The sequence below is a fragment of the Vespula pensylvanica genome, chromosome 11 (assembly GCF_014466175.1).
Source record: "Vespula pensylvanica isolate Volc-1 chromosome 11, ASM1446617v1, whole genome shotgun sequence".
In the NCBI taxonomy this organism is placed as follows: Eukaryota; Metazoa; Arthropoda; class Insecta; order Hymenoptera; family Vespidae; genus Vespula; species Vespula pensylvanica.
Genome location: NC_057695.1, coordinates 1506863 through 1524071, shown reverse-complemented (window position 1 = coordinate 1524071; position 17209 = coordinate 1506863). Strand labels below are relative to the sequence as shown.

Below are 17209 nucleotides of genomic sequence, written 5' to 3'. Positions count from 1 at the left end.
ATTAGTGCAAAGATAGGACTAAAAGAATAAAAATTTATAAATATTTTCTTCTTATTCAAATTTATTTAGAAAATATACACTAGTCACTAAAGTTATTATAATATAATAATTATTGATAAAATAGGTAGAAGAAATCTTTTATTTCTTTGAATAAGTTTGTACACATTTTCGTTAACAATTAAATTTATCGATTATGCACTATAATCTTTCTCGTATAGAAAAAATTTCGAATATGACGCATTTGGGTGATTTTACAGAAGGCATTGCGAATATTGTGAACTTTGAATTGTGGTAACATTATAATGGTATTCTATCCTACACTTAGCTTAAATAGATTTTCTGATTATTTCTTATAAAATATGTCACACTCTCTTCATACTTCTTAATATTCTCACAGTTTGAATATATAGTCATCTAAATTCTAATTTATTGTATAATCAACTTGATGTACTTGGTAAAGACTGTTCGTTCGAAATGTCTCTTACTGTACAATGTTTTTTAAGGAAGAGCAGATAACAAGGTTTGTATATTTAATAATAGCACAAGTACAACGTACTTTACTATAATTCAAAGATTTTTGATAGTATAGACATTTGCCAAGTTATCTGCTTTACCTACGTTTCCTTTTTTAAAATTTCCATTATAATTATAATCGGGTTAATCATTTGTATATTAACCCTGATTATTCACATATATTTTTAAAATGCAAGTGCTTATATTATTACAACACAGATAGTCACGTGACATTACTTACTTGATCACAATTATGAAAAAATTTTCGCGATATATATTTTTTATAACTAATTCGACGGTTTTTAACTTTCTACAGAAAAATGTGTAAGAGAATAATATATAATAATACATCATCTTGAAAATAGAAAAAACCACAAAATTCTTATTATCATTTAAAAAGATATTTGCATTTTCGAATATATAGACAGAGGAATTACACTGGATTACAGATACATTTAACATGCTACATGAGCAACGGAAATATATTTTATGTTATTTATTTCATAATTTTTAAATTTACATGCTATAATATTTTGTTTCACTAGAAATTAATTTTTTCTTATATAATTTATTTCGTAAACTCAATCGATCATTCTTATTATTATTCTTTAGAAAAGAGTATAAATAAAAATATATATATATATTTTTTTTTGCAGTTCTGATCTCTATGACATTTGTACCAAATATTAAGAGGCTTATATTCTTGCCCATATCATTTTTTTTTTGCTCTAGTTTTGTATATAAGGATAAAGATAGTTATTAGTCTTTACAGTCCTTTCGTATAATAAAAAATAATTTTGTATAAGTCCAAGAATAATTCATTCGTGCCATATCTTTATACATCGTCGTTGATATGGAAAGTTGAAACAAAATGGGTATTTGTTCTTGATTTTCTGCATGACAAAATATAACAATATTTTTTAAAAATTTGTCTTAAAATATAAATATAGATTACCAATTATTTTTGCATAACTCAATAATGAGATATGTACATATTTACACGGTTTCCTTTATAATAATAATGATAAATAAGTAAAGATTGTTGCCATAATACTAATCATGTAATGTATCCATACATAGTAATATTCCTCTTTAAACATTTGTTATAAACCCGTTATAAAAGTAATAATTATACTATTCATATCGATTATATGTCAATGTTATTATTAATGCACTTGCAGAATTAGAACTACGTTTAATCGATAACTAAATATATATATACATATATGTATACACACACACACACACATACATCTATGTATGTATATATATTATACAAATATATATGTATGTATATATATGTATACAATACATATATATATGTATATAATATATATGTATATATATAATATATATTATATATATATATATAGTGGGATTATTCTCTATGATATAGTAATTAAATTTATAAAATGATTTTGCTTTCTGCATTCTCAATGCACCACTTTGTAAAATATATAATTTAGAATTTTGATACGATATAATCGTAATGCCTTTATAAGACTTGTTTACTGTATTGTTGAAGCATCGAAAGCATATCGTTTATTGCTATTTATGCAATATTTCCTAAAAAACATACACATTGCAAGATAGTGAAACAAAAAATGAATGCATTATTGCTACGTTTCTTTTATCTAGAAATATATTTTCTACTTGTGTTGTTGGGATTGTTGGACGTCTGTAGTAGCATTCTGAGAGGGGAAAGAATATGTCTGTGTATATCCTTGCCATCTTTGTGGGTGACTATACTTAGCCTCTGAATCTTCAGAGATTTCTGTTACACTTGTGCTTACCTGTAAATAGGAATATTCATACATGTTTCATGTATATATATATATATATATATTTATTTATTTATTTATATTTAGTATATACGAACTTTAAATGTATCATTGCAAGTAATTGATTATTTTAAATCAATATTATTTTCACGATTATATTGACATGCTACGTTGGTATGATAAATTTAAGTAAATCCAATTACAATTCTCTACAAAAGAAATATTTACTCGTAATGACAAGCAAAGTATTTATAAAAAAAAAAAAAAAAAATAATACAATAGCATTATTAGACAGAAGCTTATTTTACTGAATAATATCCACTATGGTTTTTATAAGCAAATAATCTTAATACATTTTAAAACATTATTATTGCTGTAAGTAAACACTTACTTTTTAAAGTGTAGTCTTTAAAAAATATCTCATTACTCATTGTTCAATTTTGTTTGTACAAGATTATTTTGTCTATATACCATTAGTGTTTGTACAGTTTTATTACTATCTTAAATGAGAATCAGAAAGTGAGGTAGAGTGAGTGGTCCTTTCTAAAAAATAATATAGAACATTATGAGAATGTTCAGATTTTTATATGTATTTTTTTTTTCTTTTTTTCTCAAAATATGTGTTGTAGCAATATAAATATTATTTTTAAACTCCATCAACTTCTTTTATACATATAAACACAAAAAGAAAACAAAATAAGTTTAGATATACGATCATTCTCTTCGTCGATGTATTTCATCACAGTCATTTAATAATTCTTTTATATGTAATGTGCAATATGTAACAGCTTGAATTATGCTATCTTATAGCATACTCCTTTACTCCATGTTTAGAAATCTAAAAGTAATTCGTCAGTATGAGACGAAATAATTTTTAGCTATTTAACTAGTTACATAAATAAATATGTGAACAACAGTATAGAAACAAGAAAAATTGAAGGCATCTATACCTTACTTTCTGTTCCACTCTGGTAACATTTACTGTGCTGGATTATTGTTTGCTTACAGCTTGGCTACCAGCTGCAGTTGTCTGCCCACTTGATTGCTGCGGATCCCAATACTGATTATAATACTGTTGGTTCCAATTTCCATTGCCATAACCTTGTTGATTGTAACTACACTGGCTGTACGATCCTTGGCCATAACTCTTCCAACTGCCTGATTGCTGCTGTCCCGCCCATCCTCCTTGTCCCCAACCTCCTTGTGATTGGCTGCTATTTGACCAACTACCACCTTGTTGATTCCATCCCGATGGTTGTGATCCTTGGTAACTACTAATGATAAACGAAAATAGATATTAAACAATAAACCTTGTTTTCTTGAAAGATAATAAAAAGAAAAAAAGGAAGAAAAAAAAAATCAAACGCCTAATTAGATATATATATTATATCAACGCAAAACATCTTATACCTTGCAGAGCCCCATCCACTTTGTCGCGCTACCGATCGATTTCTATCATTTCCACTTCTTCTGTCATTATTTCCACCTCTCCTATCTCCTCCACGATGTGGTGGGATAGGCATACCACCTCTGCTTCTCCAATTGCTTGGTGGACCATATCCACCACTGTGTCTCATATGACCGCCTCTTAAAGATCTGTCTCTCCAACTTCCCATACTACTACTACCACGCCACATGGAATTACGATTTCTATTTGAATCTATAAATCCAAAATACACAATCAAATCATATTATCGTTATTGTATCATCATCATCATCATTACATAAGAAAACAAAATTACTCACAATTATTTCTTCTGTCGCGATGATCCCGATGATCTCGACTATCTCGACTGTCTCGACTATCTCGACTGTCTCTACTATCACGACTATTTCGCGAATCACGGTTATCTTTGTGACCTTCACTTCTTTCGAATCTTGGTCGTTTACTAGCCGATTGTTGGCCATAACCGGCTTCCTTTCCTTCTTTGTTGTATTTTTCAATTAATTTCCTACCGTCTTCTTTGTTAAGTTCGACCCAAACCGTATTATTGAAAAGTTCTCCTACCTCTGGAGCACTAAAATTGGCTTTAAAATAGAACATTTTTATTAGAAAATTTGCATATATATATGTGTGTGTGTGTAAATGTATACACATCATTCGAGAGTTGTGTGTGAAATTTATATAGCATGCTTAGGATTACTGGTGTCGGCACAAAAAAATTATTATGAAAAATTACAAACCTTTCATTTCCATAACTACGGAATCAGGAACGGCCTTTCCATCAATCGCTTCGTGTTTAGCAGTACGTGATTTGAATTCTTCGTTCGTTGGTATTACAACTATGGCCTTACATTGAAAATCACGGAAATTCTTCATTTTTCGTCTTTGTGCAGAAGGATATACATTTGTCTGTACGAGTAAAAAATATAAACGTTACAATGATTATAGTGTCTTTTAGATACGGATATCTCAATAGGATCTATCGATTTCAACGACATATATACATATTTACAATATTACTTCTCACCTGATCTAAAATGTAATTACGTCTTCTACTGCATGCCATTTCTAATAACTTGTTTAAAGTACGAGTACATTTTTCGATAAGTACTTCCCATCTACCGTGGTAATTTTGTTTTCGTGGTTGGCCCATATTCTAAATCAAAATTCGAATTATTTTTCTTACGAATGAAAATAATGGAAAACGCGTTTTATTTTATATACGTACTTTCATTTTATCAACAAGCGTGCTTATTCCCAAAATATTGTACATTTTTTCTGGATATTGCGCAGCATGTTTTGTTGCCCATACAGTTTTTCCAGCAGCAGGTAAGCCACACATCATTAAAACTTCACAATCTTCTTTTGTCTCTGGTCTTCGTGGACCAGGGGTACTATGTTCTAAATCAACGGTACCGACTACCGCGTATCCTTCCAAAATTTCTTCGCTCCATGGTTTTTCTTGACCAAAATTACAAGTGAAAGTACAATTTTTACTTAAAACATGCGGAAATAATGCTTTATCTCCGAGCTCTTCTTTAGGAATACAAAACGCAGTTCCTAAATCTTTTCCATTCAATGTATATGATAATACAACGTCATTTTCAAGCGACATGTCCGCGTAACATCCAATAACGTCGTCCTTATTAAATTGTGATCCATAATCTTCGAATTTATTTTCTGTACATTTTTTCCCTATTGCACTATAACCATAACTTAATTTGTCTTCGCCAAGCTGCATGGAAGTATAAGAAGCAGACCATCCTACACGAAGTACATGCGAATATTCTTCGTCTTGTATATTAATAGAACAATAATCAATGATCTTTGCTTCGTAATATATTTTTCCGCTTGTGTATCCGTACGACGCTCGAGCTCCTGCCCATATATAGCAGAAACCATCATTGTGCATCGGTGTAGCAGATACGAAACCATTTTTGTCAATAAGCAAATTTAAATCTGAGTCATCTGAAAACATCATAACATCGTTGATTAATGAAGCATTACGAATGATATATAAAGACATATACTAAGATCATTAAAAATGTAAATAACTTACACCAAGATAAAATTACAGCAGAATTATCAATTTCAGGTTCATTTTCTGGTAAAGGTAATAAAGGGAATTCTTCGGGAGGACTAGAAGATCTTTTACGTTTTCTGTCATTATGATCCATATTCCACTCCTTATTATCTTCCTTTATATTTTCTTCGCGTTTAACTTCTACCATTTCTACATCCTTTAATGAGATGAAAATTCGATTATTAACAAACTATTAATTCATTAGAAAACAAAACTAAAAATTCGTATGAAATTACCTGATCGGCTATAGATACGTCATTATTACATTCCTCTTCGGTTACTTCTTTCGTATCTAATTGTTGTTGATCATCTTTCTCTACTGTTGTTTCTTCTACCTGAGTATTCTTCTCATCTTCCAACGTTCCTTCTTCTTGTATCATATCAGATTCCTTTTGATTTTCACTGATAACTGAAATTGATTGTTCCGCTGTTGAATCTTTGTCTTCCTCGGTAACACGTTCCACCGCTTCTACGTTTTCTTTCATCTCGACATCGCCGTCTGTATCGGAAATATCGTCCTTTGATCGTATCTCTACCTCATTTTTTTCAACGTCCTTTTGCAACTCTTTGTCTGATGTATTTTGATTATTTTCATTAAATGATTCAACATTCTCTGAAGTGCTTTCGTTCTCCACTGTTTTTTCTTCCTTTTCCTCTTCCACTTCGCGTTCCTCTCTTTCATTCGTTTCTTCTAAGCTACCTTCAAATTTTTTACTCGAATCTAAAGGTATCTCAGAAGATCGTTCCTCGACATGTTCCAATGCTTCTTCCATCGACGCATCTTCTAATGAATCTTTTAGTAATACGTCTCTCGACGAATCTTTCAGTAATTCATCTTCCGATGTATCTTTCAGTAATGCATCTTCATCGGCATCATCCTTTAATAAATTATCTTCTTCTTCTTTTTGATCTTCGCTTAAGTATCCCTTTAAGTCTTCAGAAGTAGACGTTTGTACTTTTTCCTGCGCAAGTAACATTGCATCTTGTTCATCTTCTTCATCTTCATCTTCATGATCCTTTTGCAGAGGAGGAGTTTTTAAATCTCTTTCGGTCGTTATATGTTCTTCTGTAATTGACTTCGGTATTGTAGTCAATAAGTCTTTTGCTTTTTCTATAGATTGTTCTTTATTTGGTGTAGAAGATTTACTAGATAACGGTGTTGTTGCATGCTTTGGCGTACTTCTGGTACTAATTTTTGTCGGTGTCAAGGACGAACTTCTAGAGGAACGACTAGGTGTTCTCGGTGGTTGGATTGATTTTTTACTTGCTTCCTTCAAAGCAGTATCATCTACATTTTCTGTATTTTCAGTCATCTTTTGTTCTGGTTCTAAAATGAAAGTAAATATTTTTTGTAATAATTAACGATAAAAAAAATAATTACTAGAAATATATCAGCACATTGATAAAGGTAAGAAAACAACACTGGCGGTGGTTTTATTATGTAAAAGTATTATCATGGTATAAGCGATATTACAGACGACCGAAAAAATACGATTTTATAAAGATAAATCGAATGTTTCGAAGATATAAATATTTTTATCCGAGTACGATTTATAATGACTGTGCTATAATAATGATCAACGCTAAACGTAAAATAAAAGGAAATAGAATATTTATGCAGTGTAAAAATGTTTGTAATATAAGAACAGTAACGTATACATTATATAGTAAATCGATAACGATGTTTACGAAATGGGGGAGGAGAATGGTGGCAAAGGTTGTAGAGGCAAGTTGTTTACTGTTTGAAACGCATAACTTACTGTTTTCCGTTTCCTCTTCCAACGCCTTACGAAGTCTCTCAACAAGCACCGCTTTGTTGCCTTTCGTGTCAAGACCTCGCTGAGACAGCTGCGATCTTAATTCAACCACTTTTAATTTTGCCGGATCCATCGCGTGTATTATCCTATGATTTTTGTCGATTCACACACTTTTACCTCACGAAATATTCACAAAAAGTCCCATACACGCGCCAGTGACCCGCGCTACATATACAATATGGCGGTATGACTGCAAACAACGCGTTACGTATGATCAGTGGATTTTATTGGCCAATGTAACGCTGAATATTGTACCACTGCTAACTTCACGGCTAATAGAAATGCTTGTCATTCAGATATTGGGGGAAACGCGAACGTTCATTGGTTCAAACAAGGCGGGATTTGCTTCTATTGGTCAATACCGTTGGATGTATCTATCTGCGAAAAAGAACGAGCAAACCGACAAACTTTAGACGATATCGTTACGTATTCGATATATTGATAAATAAACGCAATCCCGATAATCGAAATCGATTCTCATCGATTATTTTAATTAATACATACGCTGTCTCGAAGAATTTTCTATGTGACGGCGTAATGTTTCTTTACTATTTGCGTTTTGTATTTTTATATATGTAGTTGATACAAACTTTAATATACGTTTTTAACATGTGACGTTATGTAGTGTGTATATATACATATATACATTGATATAATTAATTATACGTAGGAATTTAAATACTTTATTTAACATCATCATGAATGCAATAAACATGAACTGGTTAAGCTCAGCCGAGGGTGAATCATTGATGCATCATTTTTATATAAATTCATCTAAGAAGAGAAGATTTTATGGTAATCGATAATTGCGAATTTTTATGATAATTTCTTGAATAATTTATGGAATGAATTTTATTAATTGTTTTCAAGATTTTAGAGATGGAAATACGTTCTATTCGGCAGTAGGTATCTTTTGCTTTCAGGTATTTTGGAAAAGCCGTCATTGCCATCTTCCATCGAGGAAGTTACTTATAAAATTTTTATGATTGGTAGATCTGGTGTAGGAAAAACTTCTGTTATAACACGTTTAGCTGGTTTTCCGGAACCTAATAACTATATTGAAACGAATGGTATAAAAAAAACAAATGTATTTTGGCCAGTGAAGATATGGGATAAAGTCATATTGTTTAAATTACAATTCTGGGATACGTCGGAAAGCAGTATTAAAAAATATAATCATATTTTACCAGTATGCCTATTTTTATATCATAGTATATACATGAAAGGTTGATATATATATAAATATATATATATATATATATATATATGTACGTATATATCTTTGTAGACTTGTAAAGATAAAGTAGATGCAATCTGTTCTGTATTTTCCTTCGATGATGTAACCAGTTTTAATGACATACCTTATCTGATAAACACAATGAGTACAATCAAAGAAAAACCTGCAAATATAGTAATCGGCACAAAGTAAGATTATATAAATAATATTTACTATAGATAATAATTATTATAGTACAAACAATCATTATTTTTATTGTATTTGATGTTAACAGATTTAAGCCATGGTCAAATTCGATGGTAGAAGAGACTCAAGTCAAAGAATTCGAAGATAAGTGGAAAGTGAAGATTATTAAAATTGATTCAAATAAATTAACCAACAGATCCGAACTTTTTGACTGTTCTTATCAACTAAATACTATTTGCAATATTTTGTGGAATAGAGACAAAGAATTCTTATCCAAACAAATTGTTCAAAATTAAAAACTATCGATTTTTAATCGTTTATAATACGTCGTTGTAGATGTATTCTTCATTATTTTAATTATTACTTGATATAACAATCAAATATATCAAATATATTGAAATAACCATTTTTAAATTATGCGATTTTCGCGCGTTGAATCGATCAGAAGATTAGCGAAAGTCAAGAGCCAATCGGATCGTAGCTGCTATGATACTTCCTCATTTACGTAGGAGCAATCGTAGTAGACGGAAGACTGGCGTTATGGGTTAAGATTTTTCCATTTTCTAGCGTAAAGATTAGAAATTTTCTATTCAAAAATTTGCAGTGTACATGTAAAAGACTGTTTAATAAAATAGGTTAGTTCTTTCCTAAATTATTTTATTTGATAGAACGCTGTACTTTATATCATACGTCGTAACATATATGCTGTACTTCCAAACAAAAGTTAGATTCCTTTGTGTGTACGTAATTAGATATAAGATAAAAACACACTGTCATACGTAAACATTATCAAGGATTACGAATGTAAACAATACGAACCATCGAGTTCGTATGTTGTACTCTCTCTCTCTCTCTCTCTCTCTCTCTCGGTCATTAGGTTAAGGTACTTCGTTGGAATATATAACAATAAGTCGACGCTGTTATAAATCGCATCGAAACATTTTATCCAATATATTTAATTCGTACTATGGTTTTAAAAAGAATGGGGATCTCTATAAGCAGCAATCTCCATGCGATGAGATTTTTCAACCACGACAATTGATATTACTTGCGATATAATGTTTATTTTGTGATGTAACGAAACGATAACCAAAACGAAAAATAGTGTCGAGGTAATGTTCATGCATAAAAGTATTTATTCGATTAATTTTATATCAATATCTTATTAGATTTTGATCAAATGTTCGCTGTCCATCATTTTATTCATATTTTTATTATTTATGCTTGCACTAGGAAAAAATTCGTTTAATTGTTATGGTAAACAGTCGATAAAGCAAACATGTAGGTCGATAATAATTGAAGATATCCTGTTTTACCATCGTAACATCGATTCACAACGCAATCTACTATGGCGAAACATTTTGGTAAGTAAAATAAATTTGTATAAATGTAATTTTTATTTTACGATATAACCTCGATTATTGTAATTTTTATCGTAAATTTCTCGAATGATATTAGCGATTTTTATCTGTAGTCTCAATTAAGTATTTATATACAACGTAATCAGAAATGATTTTTTTTTGGGTAGACACATATATATTATTTGTATTTTAGCGGGAAACAGATTAAGCAAAGTCGATTGAAACAAATCACACTATTAGATATATACGATTCGTAAAAAGGACCAAGGACGAAATATTGCGTATAAAAATGAATAGATCAACGATGTTTTTTATCGCAGTGGGTGTTATTTCGTCGGAGATCATTTGGCAAGGATATAAAAGATATCGTAATTTAAGATGGAATCCTTTTTTCAAAGGTTCTGCTATTAAAGAAAAAAAAGAATCTCTAATGGAAGTATTATTTTTTTCGGAAGAGTCAGCTTTATGTCGACCACATCTCAATTCTCCTAATAATTGCAAAAGATTCAACTGTGCCGTGGCTAATTTAAAGTAAGAGCAAAAAATAATTAAGTATCTCGTTAAATTTTTTAATAGTTTATTTACGTTATGCAACTTCTACAAAAAAAAGTTTTAATGTATGATGTTTCCATTGTGTTGTTGAGACATTAAAATTTTTATAATTGTTTACAGTAAATTGAAAAAGTATTTGAATTCTGCCAAACGCACTATAGACGTGTGTATGTACTTTTTTACTTCTCAACAATTGAGCAATGTTATTATGGAAGCACAGAAGCGTGGAGTCGCAGTTAAAGTTATAATCGATGCTAATATGGCACAGTGCGATGGTAATCAAGCTGTGGCTTTTCGTAAAACAAGTAAGTCAAATGCATAATAATAGGAATGTCATTGAATATCAATTGATATCGAATACCGACAAATATCGTGCAACGAATCGTTGTAATTTCATATCTTTTTTATACAAACCTTATATATGTTTCATGCGATAAGTCGATAAAGTAAAAAGTCTTAAAAATCTATATATTTACAGGTACTAAAGTTAGAACTAAAGTCTCAGATAATCTTATGCATCATAAATTCGTCATCATCGATGATGATATTCTTATCACAGGAAGCGCTAATTGGACAATGCAGGCGTTATTTGGAAATACAGAAAATATTATAATAACCAATCATTCTGTGTTAGTAAAACAATTCGTAGATGAATTTAAAAAATTGTGGGACATATATGACAAAGATTTTGTAGAATCAGCTTCGCTCGAATCCCAAGGGATAGAAATAAGACAATTGAAAACGGTAGAAAACAGATAATACTAATAATAACGATATTATGGTACAGCGTTTTTTATTTTTTTATAAAGGGAAGTAAATTTTTAATTTTGTAATAAATATCGATATTATTTTTTTTTTTTAAATAGGTTAATCATTTTATAATTATTTATGTTTAATTTCACACGTAATGTCATATTTTTGTGAAGTTTTATCTGTGTCTCTAGTGCAAATATCTTGGATCTTTGTGCTCGGCGATGGAATTTATTTCTTATAATATTAAGCCAAAGTAAACTTTAGGGGTTACCATGACGATTCTGACTTTACTTACTATATCATCCTCCGTTATTCTTCGCATTATATTCTATGTTTTCGTACCTGTACCGTAAGACCTTTAGCCGCTATATTAATCAAATTTTCCTTTGTTATAGACGATTTTTTTTTTTTCGGAATATCGAAGATTAAAACGCACTAGATCGCAAGTACAATTGTTTCTCATTACGACGGACAACGAATATCTTGAAGATAATTTCGGTGGACGTTTTATTACTTAGTTTCGATCATCCTTGAACGTGACGTCACCGCAGGATTACGTCAACAGTCGATTCTTGCGCAGGATCAGTCACGCGTTACAAGAACGTACATTAATACATTTAATGACATCATAACAGCGGTTCTACTATACCGTAACCACTTTCAATTAATTCCTACTTCAATTTGTTTGCGATTTGTACGCGTTACTCGCACTTTTATTTTTTAGTTTGATTTTATTTGTGTTGTTATGCATCCAAACAGGATACGATTTAAATGAAAAGACTAGAGTTAAATGGTTTGCACTTTTATTAATCTAATATTAGATCAAATTGAACGTCAAGCTCTTAACTGTTTGAATTCATAAAGAAGATCATAAAGTTACCAGACGACGGAAAGTTTTACGAAGTACAGTTCCAGGAGTTTGAACGCGTGGGCAGTTGTCGACGATAGTTACGAAGGAACTGTGCATTTTGTAGGTTTCCAAAAAAAGAAGGAAAAAGAACAAGTAGGAAAAACGAGGGAGGTTAGTACCATTGAGAAAGTTTTCGAATATTGAGAGAGCCGCATTTAAAAGCTGTAATATTTCGCGAGTTTACAAGCTCGTAAGGCTAGATATCTTCGTTACGACTGAATTTTCCCACTGGAAACATGCTCGACGATGCTTCTAACGTTTCTGGAATTACCGTAGCGTGATACTCGATGAGATGCCGTGGGATGAAACGAACTTTAGAGATCGAGAAAGGCATGCTAGAGCCACGTGTGTCTCGATGTGTGTTTATATATGTATATATATATATATATGTATGCATGCATGTATGTATGTATGTATGTATGTGCATCGTGGTGGCGATCTCACAAAGCCTGGAATAGACGTACTTGACATTGCTTTAACGTTCTATTATACCGTGTCGAGGTCTTTTCGCTGTAAGAGGAGGACACGAATAAGGCCGAGTCGACATTTTTCTTTTTTATTTTTCTTTTTTTTTTTTCACGGACTTTATCCATATGTACGTACGTGTGTAATCGACGTTAGTGGATGGTTGAATGCAACGGCGAAGTAACGACAACGTCTTAGCTCGATTTCGTGTAAAAATAATAATCAAAGTTCGTGGTTAGTTATAGATTTCTTTCTATGCAGGTTTATTATTATCATTATCATTATTATTATTGAGAATTTAAATATGTCAATGTATTCTAAATTGTCAGATCGATGCTCGAATATTGTTTTACACATTTCCTTATTAACAATTCATTGATGTTCTGTAGAGAAGCTTTGACGTCGAAGAAATATCGATTACTAAGAAGCGTTAGAAACTGTGCGTTTGTGTTTGCAAATCGTAAGGAGTAATAGAGTAGATTTCCGTACGTTTGCCTTCGGGGGTTGAATCTTTCAAATATATACATACGCTCACGAGCACGCGCTACACCTGCGATCTTAATTCCATCGTGGTTCGCGCGTATTGATTGAGTATTTTTAGATCTGCCAGCGGCAACCCTGCCGGCGTCAAATATTAACTCGAATCCAAAAATAGACTTCGCCCCGGCATCAGAAGCAACACCAGCAACAGCCCCGACTCCCTTCTCGCTAGACAGCACAAAGATCAAGAGCGAGGGAGAAGGTGGGGAGAGAGGATTGGTGAGAGGGTTGAATCGTGCGATCGCTACTCCTTCTTTTTTCGTACTCAACTGCAATCCGTCGAAAGGGTGGAAAACTACTCGCTCGTTCGAATCAAGAAAGAAGAAGGACCCGAGTATTTTTCTTTCGGCACGTTCGATTTGCATACGCAACGCGTATGCACGCACACACGCCCGAGCGCGTATCGAAAAATGCAATTTCACGTCTTTGCGTCGTCGCTAATTTCGGCAGAAAGTCATGGAGTTTCAAGTGCGTCACCTGGGAGTCGCAAAAGAGAGAGAGAGAGAGAGAGAAAGACAGAGATTTATATGTACGCAAAGACAAATCCGTCCCATTTTCTTCAACGGGAAAAATCGTAAAGCTTTCGGAGAAGGCAATGTGCGCAACGGAACTTTCTGTCGAATCTTGGCGTTCGCAGGATTTTCGCATTTCAGAAAATCAACATTATTTATTCGAGATACATTATTTCGAGTAAAGAATTTCAAATGAAAATGAAACGATTGTAAAAGTTAACAGTTAGCTTTTATTTAATATTTCTAGGTTACTTCGAAATATTTAGCAGGAAGGGTCGATGCGCATATGTACTTTGTTAACGCACGAACGCGATCGCTTCCGTCGTGTCATTCACTCAAACGTATATTTTGAGATAAACGATTTAAGGATCGAGAAACTAGATCGCCTTGTGACAGGAAAGCCCTCCTCTATTTAATAATCTACCTTTCATCCACCCACGCACGTCGACGATTTCCGAAGAACGATTATCAATCTTCCTGGCGTTTCCATCGGTCACGAATGCCTCAGATTTTGGCAGCGTATAATCCTACCACCCTCGTATTCTTCCAGACTGATTTTAAACCAACGACAGGTGACACGTTTTAGTATTCACGCAACCCAGATTCGTGAGACCTAAGTTTATAATATCAAACTCGCTGGTTGTGTCGATTTGCAACGACCATTTTTATTATTAATATTTTTATAATCAATCGTTCATTTTTTTACGCAGGATCTTTCTCTTAAGATATGCAAACCGTTAAGATATCAAGGATGATTTTTGAAAGCGAAGCAAAGAAATTCGTAGAAATTAAATTTTCGAAGACGACGAGATACACGATTCTAACTCCAGAGAACACGCCGTCCATCGAATTGTGCAATAAACGTTACCCCTCCGTACGCTCCGGTTTATGTTTCCTCTTTCCTGCGAGCGTGTGTATTTATATTTTATGTCGAAGTTATCGAAAGGCGTTGAAACGGATTCGACGTTTTTAGATCTTCGAATGATTACTGACTCGTAAGTCTTCGGAGAGATCGCAAGCAGCTTAGTCGTTTCACGAGGTCACTGACCATATTCTGACGATCCAAAGAACTTTACCACGTCGTACCACGTCATATGGAAATGAAGGAAAATGTACTTAGTTGGAACAAAGGGCAAATAGTTTCGAACAAAGAAAGCGAAGGATGAAGTTTAAAGTTTGAAAGATGGATGATTCGGAAAGAAGGTCCTTAAAGACGAGAAAGTACGATTCCATCTATTACGAACGCATTCTCGTAACGAGCGAGCACAGAGAACGACGAAGCTTTCTTGGATCCAAAAATAAGAACGTACCGGTGCACCTGCCTTCGATTTTTGTTCGTTTATCGAGGAACCTGTACATTTTTAGAAGCATCCAGTCGCAGAGATAACCAGTTTGGTCATCGAACTTTATCTTGCAGCGGTTTGAAAATTGACCGAGGGAAAAGCGAGGATGAGAGAAGGGAGAATATCTTTCTCGCTCGATGCTTCAAAGAAAGAGGGAGGAAGAGAGAGAAAGCCTGTGTTTACGCCGTTGGATTATCGTCTTTGTCGCCATCGTCGTCATCGTAGTCTGCACCACCTCCTCCATCCCGGCCGACGTCGTGCTCGTTGCGATCACGTTTTTCTACGTTGTATGCAGGAGATAGAGATAGACAGAGAAAGACGGAGAGGGAGAAAGAGAGAGAGACAGAGAGAGAGAGAGAGAGAGAGAGAGAGAGAGAGACAAGAGAGGGGTGTTTGAACCCTGGACCGTGGTTGAACGGCCTTTAAGTTTTCTCGAGTCCTGACCAAGCGTCGTTCCACCTCTAGCAGCTCCTCCCTAGCGTCCCGCCGCTCCCCCGAACCTGGCACGAGCGCGTCCTGAAAGAGGCGGCTCTTTGACGTCAGAGGGAATCGGGCAACGTCGTAAAACGAGACCAGCCACCGAACCGAAATACACCGAGAACTGCACGTCGCGAAACGCGCGCGCCTTGTCTCGCGTGCCACGTTTGCTATCCCAATCAGGGTGGGGTCAGTTGGGGTTAAACAACCCTTTCCCCGCGCACCCGCTTACCCTATTCAAGAAGGTCTGCATCTTGGCCGATGTTAGCACGACATCCCAGAGACTATCCCTCGTGTTTACCTTTTCATTTTATCCTTTGCAACGCGTCACGAATTTTCTGTTTCGCGCCAGTGTTTCTCTCTCCCTCGTATTTCGGGGGAAATTTATTGATATTACCACGATAGAAGGGAGATCTTTGAACCAACGGTACAAGAGCGAGGGGAAACTTGATTATTTTCTCTAGCACTGCATCTAGCGGTCTATCTTTGCTCGTGTTCCTTGAACGACCCGCAATCGGCGAGTTATTCATCGTGATTTGCGTCTCCTATACTTTACGACGGATTTACGTCTCACGGTTTCGCGTCCTTTCTTTTTTCCCTTCTTTCTGTCTTCTTCTTCTTCTTTTTTTCTTTTTTTAATCTTTCTAAGCCGTGACTCGGGCGTTCAGGTAAAGCGTTAAAGCGTTAAAGCAAGATAACGTCGAGTGGTTAAATATTGCTTGTGACCGATGCCACGCCAGGGCGCGGACTGATAGAAGTAGAACATTGTCCGTATGACGATGTATAAATGGGTTAGCGGGTATGAAAATAGTCACCGGGGCGTTGGACCTGAGGATCGATGCGATTTCTCGTCCTCGTCGACGACGAAGGCGAGAGCTCGTCTATTTGGACCGAACGTCGGAGGAGGAACGTCGTTTCATTGAATTTCCTCGACTTTCCATCATCCTCGTTCGCTCATTCAGGATTATTTCAATCCGATTGCTTCAATTGTCTGTTTTGATCATTATCGCGATCGTCTTGTTTTTTTCTCTTCTATAGATAATTCAATTGTCCTGATATAGAATGTTTCTTTTATAGACACTCGAAGAATTCTCGAAATGGAAATTCTATTAATCGAGAGAAGATCGCATGAAAAAGGGATTCGTAGATCTGCTAAAAAGACGAAGACATTTGCGTCACGCTGGAAGGTTATAACTCATTCGATGGATTTGTAAACACTGCAGGCAGAGAGAGAG

At 33.9% G+C, this 17209-nt stretch overlaps 3 protein-coding genes across 12 annotated transcripts; 2 read left to right on the top strand and 1 right to left on the bottom strand.

Annotated features, from left to right (window-relative positions):
* Window positions 1-121: 121 nt before the first annotated feature.
* Window positions 122-7837, bottom strand: LOC122633051 (heterogeneous nuclear ribonucleoprotein U-like protein 1). Of its 9 annotated transcripts, none has more exons than XR_006328013.1 (12): window positions 7582-7836; window positions 6058-7148; window positions 5798-5978; window positions 4967-5706; window positions 4766-4894; window positions 4479-4647; window positions 4041-4322; window positions 3705-3954; window positions 3245-3568; window positions 2686-2837; window positions 2393-2503; window positions 2175-2306 (listed from the first exon to the last, which is right to left on the bottom strand). XR_006328013.1 is itself a non-coding variant. In XM_043820532.1 (10 exons), exons 1-10 carry the CDS (start codon window positions 7709-7711, stop codon window positions 2163-2165), a joined length of 3381 nt encoding a protein of 1126 aa, XP_043676467.1. In that variant the 5' UTR covers window positions 7712-7837; the 3' UTR covers window positions 122-2162. The 9 variants fall into 9 exon arrangements, 6 of the variants coding, with proteins under 6 accessions (XP_043676467.1, XP_043676466.1, XP_043676471.1 ...); XR_006328015.1 differs by having other exon boundaries at window positions 3250-3568; XR_006328014.1 differs by lacking the exon at window positions 2393-2503 and having other exon boundaries at window positions 2166-2306.
* A 223-nt stretch (window positions 7838-8060) lies between these two features.
* Window positions 8061-9713, top strand: LOC122633055 (ciliogenesis and planar polarity effector 2-like). Of its 2 annotated transcripts, none has more exons than XM_043820543.1 (4): window positions 8061-8433; window positions 8546-8827; window positions 8927-9063; window positions 9150-9461. In XM_043820543.1, the coding sequence occupies exons 1-4, from the start codon at window positions 8431-8433 to the stop codon at window positions 9355-9357; spliced, it is 630 nt and encodes a 209-aa protein (XP_043676478.1). In that variant the 5' UTR covers window positions 8061-8430; the 3' UTR covers window positions 9358-9461. The 2 variants fall into 2 exon arrangements, with proteins under 2 accessions (XP_043676478.1, XP_043676477.1); XM_043820542.1 differs by having other exon boundaries at window positions 8063-8433; window positions 8562-8827; window positions 9150-9713.
* Window positions 9588-12003, top strand: LOC122633056 (mitochondrial cardiolipin hydrolase). The gene is made up of 6 exons (XM_043820544.1): window positions 9588-9696; window positions 9939-10173; window positions 10295-10425; window positions 10616-10953; window positions 11095-11279; window positions 11453-12003. Exons 4-6 carry the CDS (start codon window positions 10712-10714, stop codon window positions 11731-11733), a joined length of 708 nt encoding a protein of 235 aa, XP_043676479.1. The 5' UTR covers window positions 9588-9696; window positions 9939-10173; window positions 10295-10425; window positions 10616-10711; the 3' UTR covers window positions 11734-12003.
* Window positions 12004-17209: the final 5206 nt, after the last annotated feature.

What these genes read in the sequence shown, in the direction of transcription:
- LOC122633051 (XM_043820531.1), bottom strand. Translation starts at nt 7,711, where the DNA reads ATGGATCCGGCAAAATTAAAAGTGGTTGAATTAAGATCGCAGCTGTCT. An exon ending in GGAAGAGGAAACGGAAAACA is followed by an intron (nt 7,149 to 7,581) that starts GTAAGTTATGCG and finishes CTTTCATTTTAG; the next exon opens with AACCAGAACAAAAGATGACT. An exon ending in TGCTGTAATTTTATCTTGGT is followed by an intron (nt 5,707 to 5,797) that starts GTAAGTTATTTA and finishes TGATGTTTTCAG; the next exon opens with ATGACTCAGATTTAAATTTG.
- LOC122633055 (XM_043820542.1), top strand. Translation starts at nt 8,337, where the DNA reads ATGAATGCAATAAACATGAACTGGTTAAGCTCAGCCGAGGGTGAATCA. An exon ending in TAAGAAGAGAAGATTTTATG is followed by an intron (nt 8,434 to 8,561) that starts GTAATCGATAAT and finishes TTTTGCTTTCAG; the next exon opens with GTATTTTGGAAAAGCCGTCA. An exon ending in AATATAATCATATTTTACCA is followed by an intron (nt 8,828 to 8,926) that starts GTATGCCTATTT and finishes ATATCTTTGTAG; the next exon opens with ACTTGTAAAGATAAAGTAGA.
- LOC122633056 (XM_043820544.1), top strand. Translation starts at nt 10,712, where the DNA reads ATGAATAGATCAACGATGTTTTTTATCGCAGTGGGTGTTATTTCGTCG. An exon ending in TGTGCCGTGGCTAATTTAAA is followed by an intron (nt 10,954 to 11,094) that starts GTAAGAGCAAAA and finishes AATTGTTTACAG; the next exon opens with TAAATTGAAAAAGTATTTGA. An exon ending in TGTGGCTTTTCGTAAAACAA is followed by an intron (nt 11,280 to 11,452) that starts GTAAGTCAAATG and finishes ATATATTTACAG; the next exon opens with GTACTAAAGTTAGAACTAAA.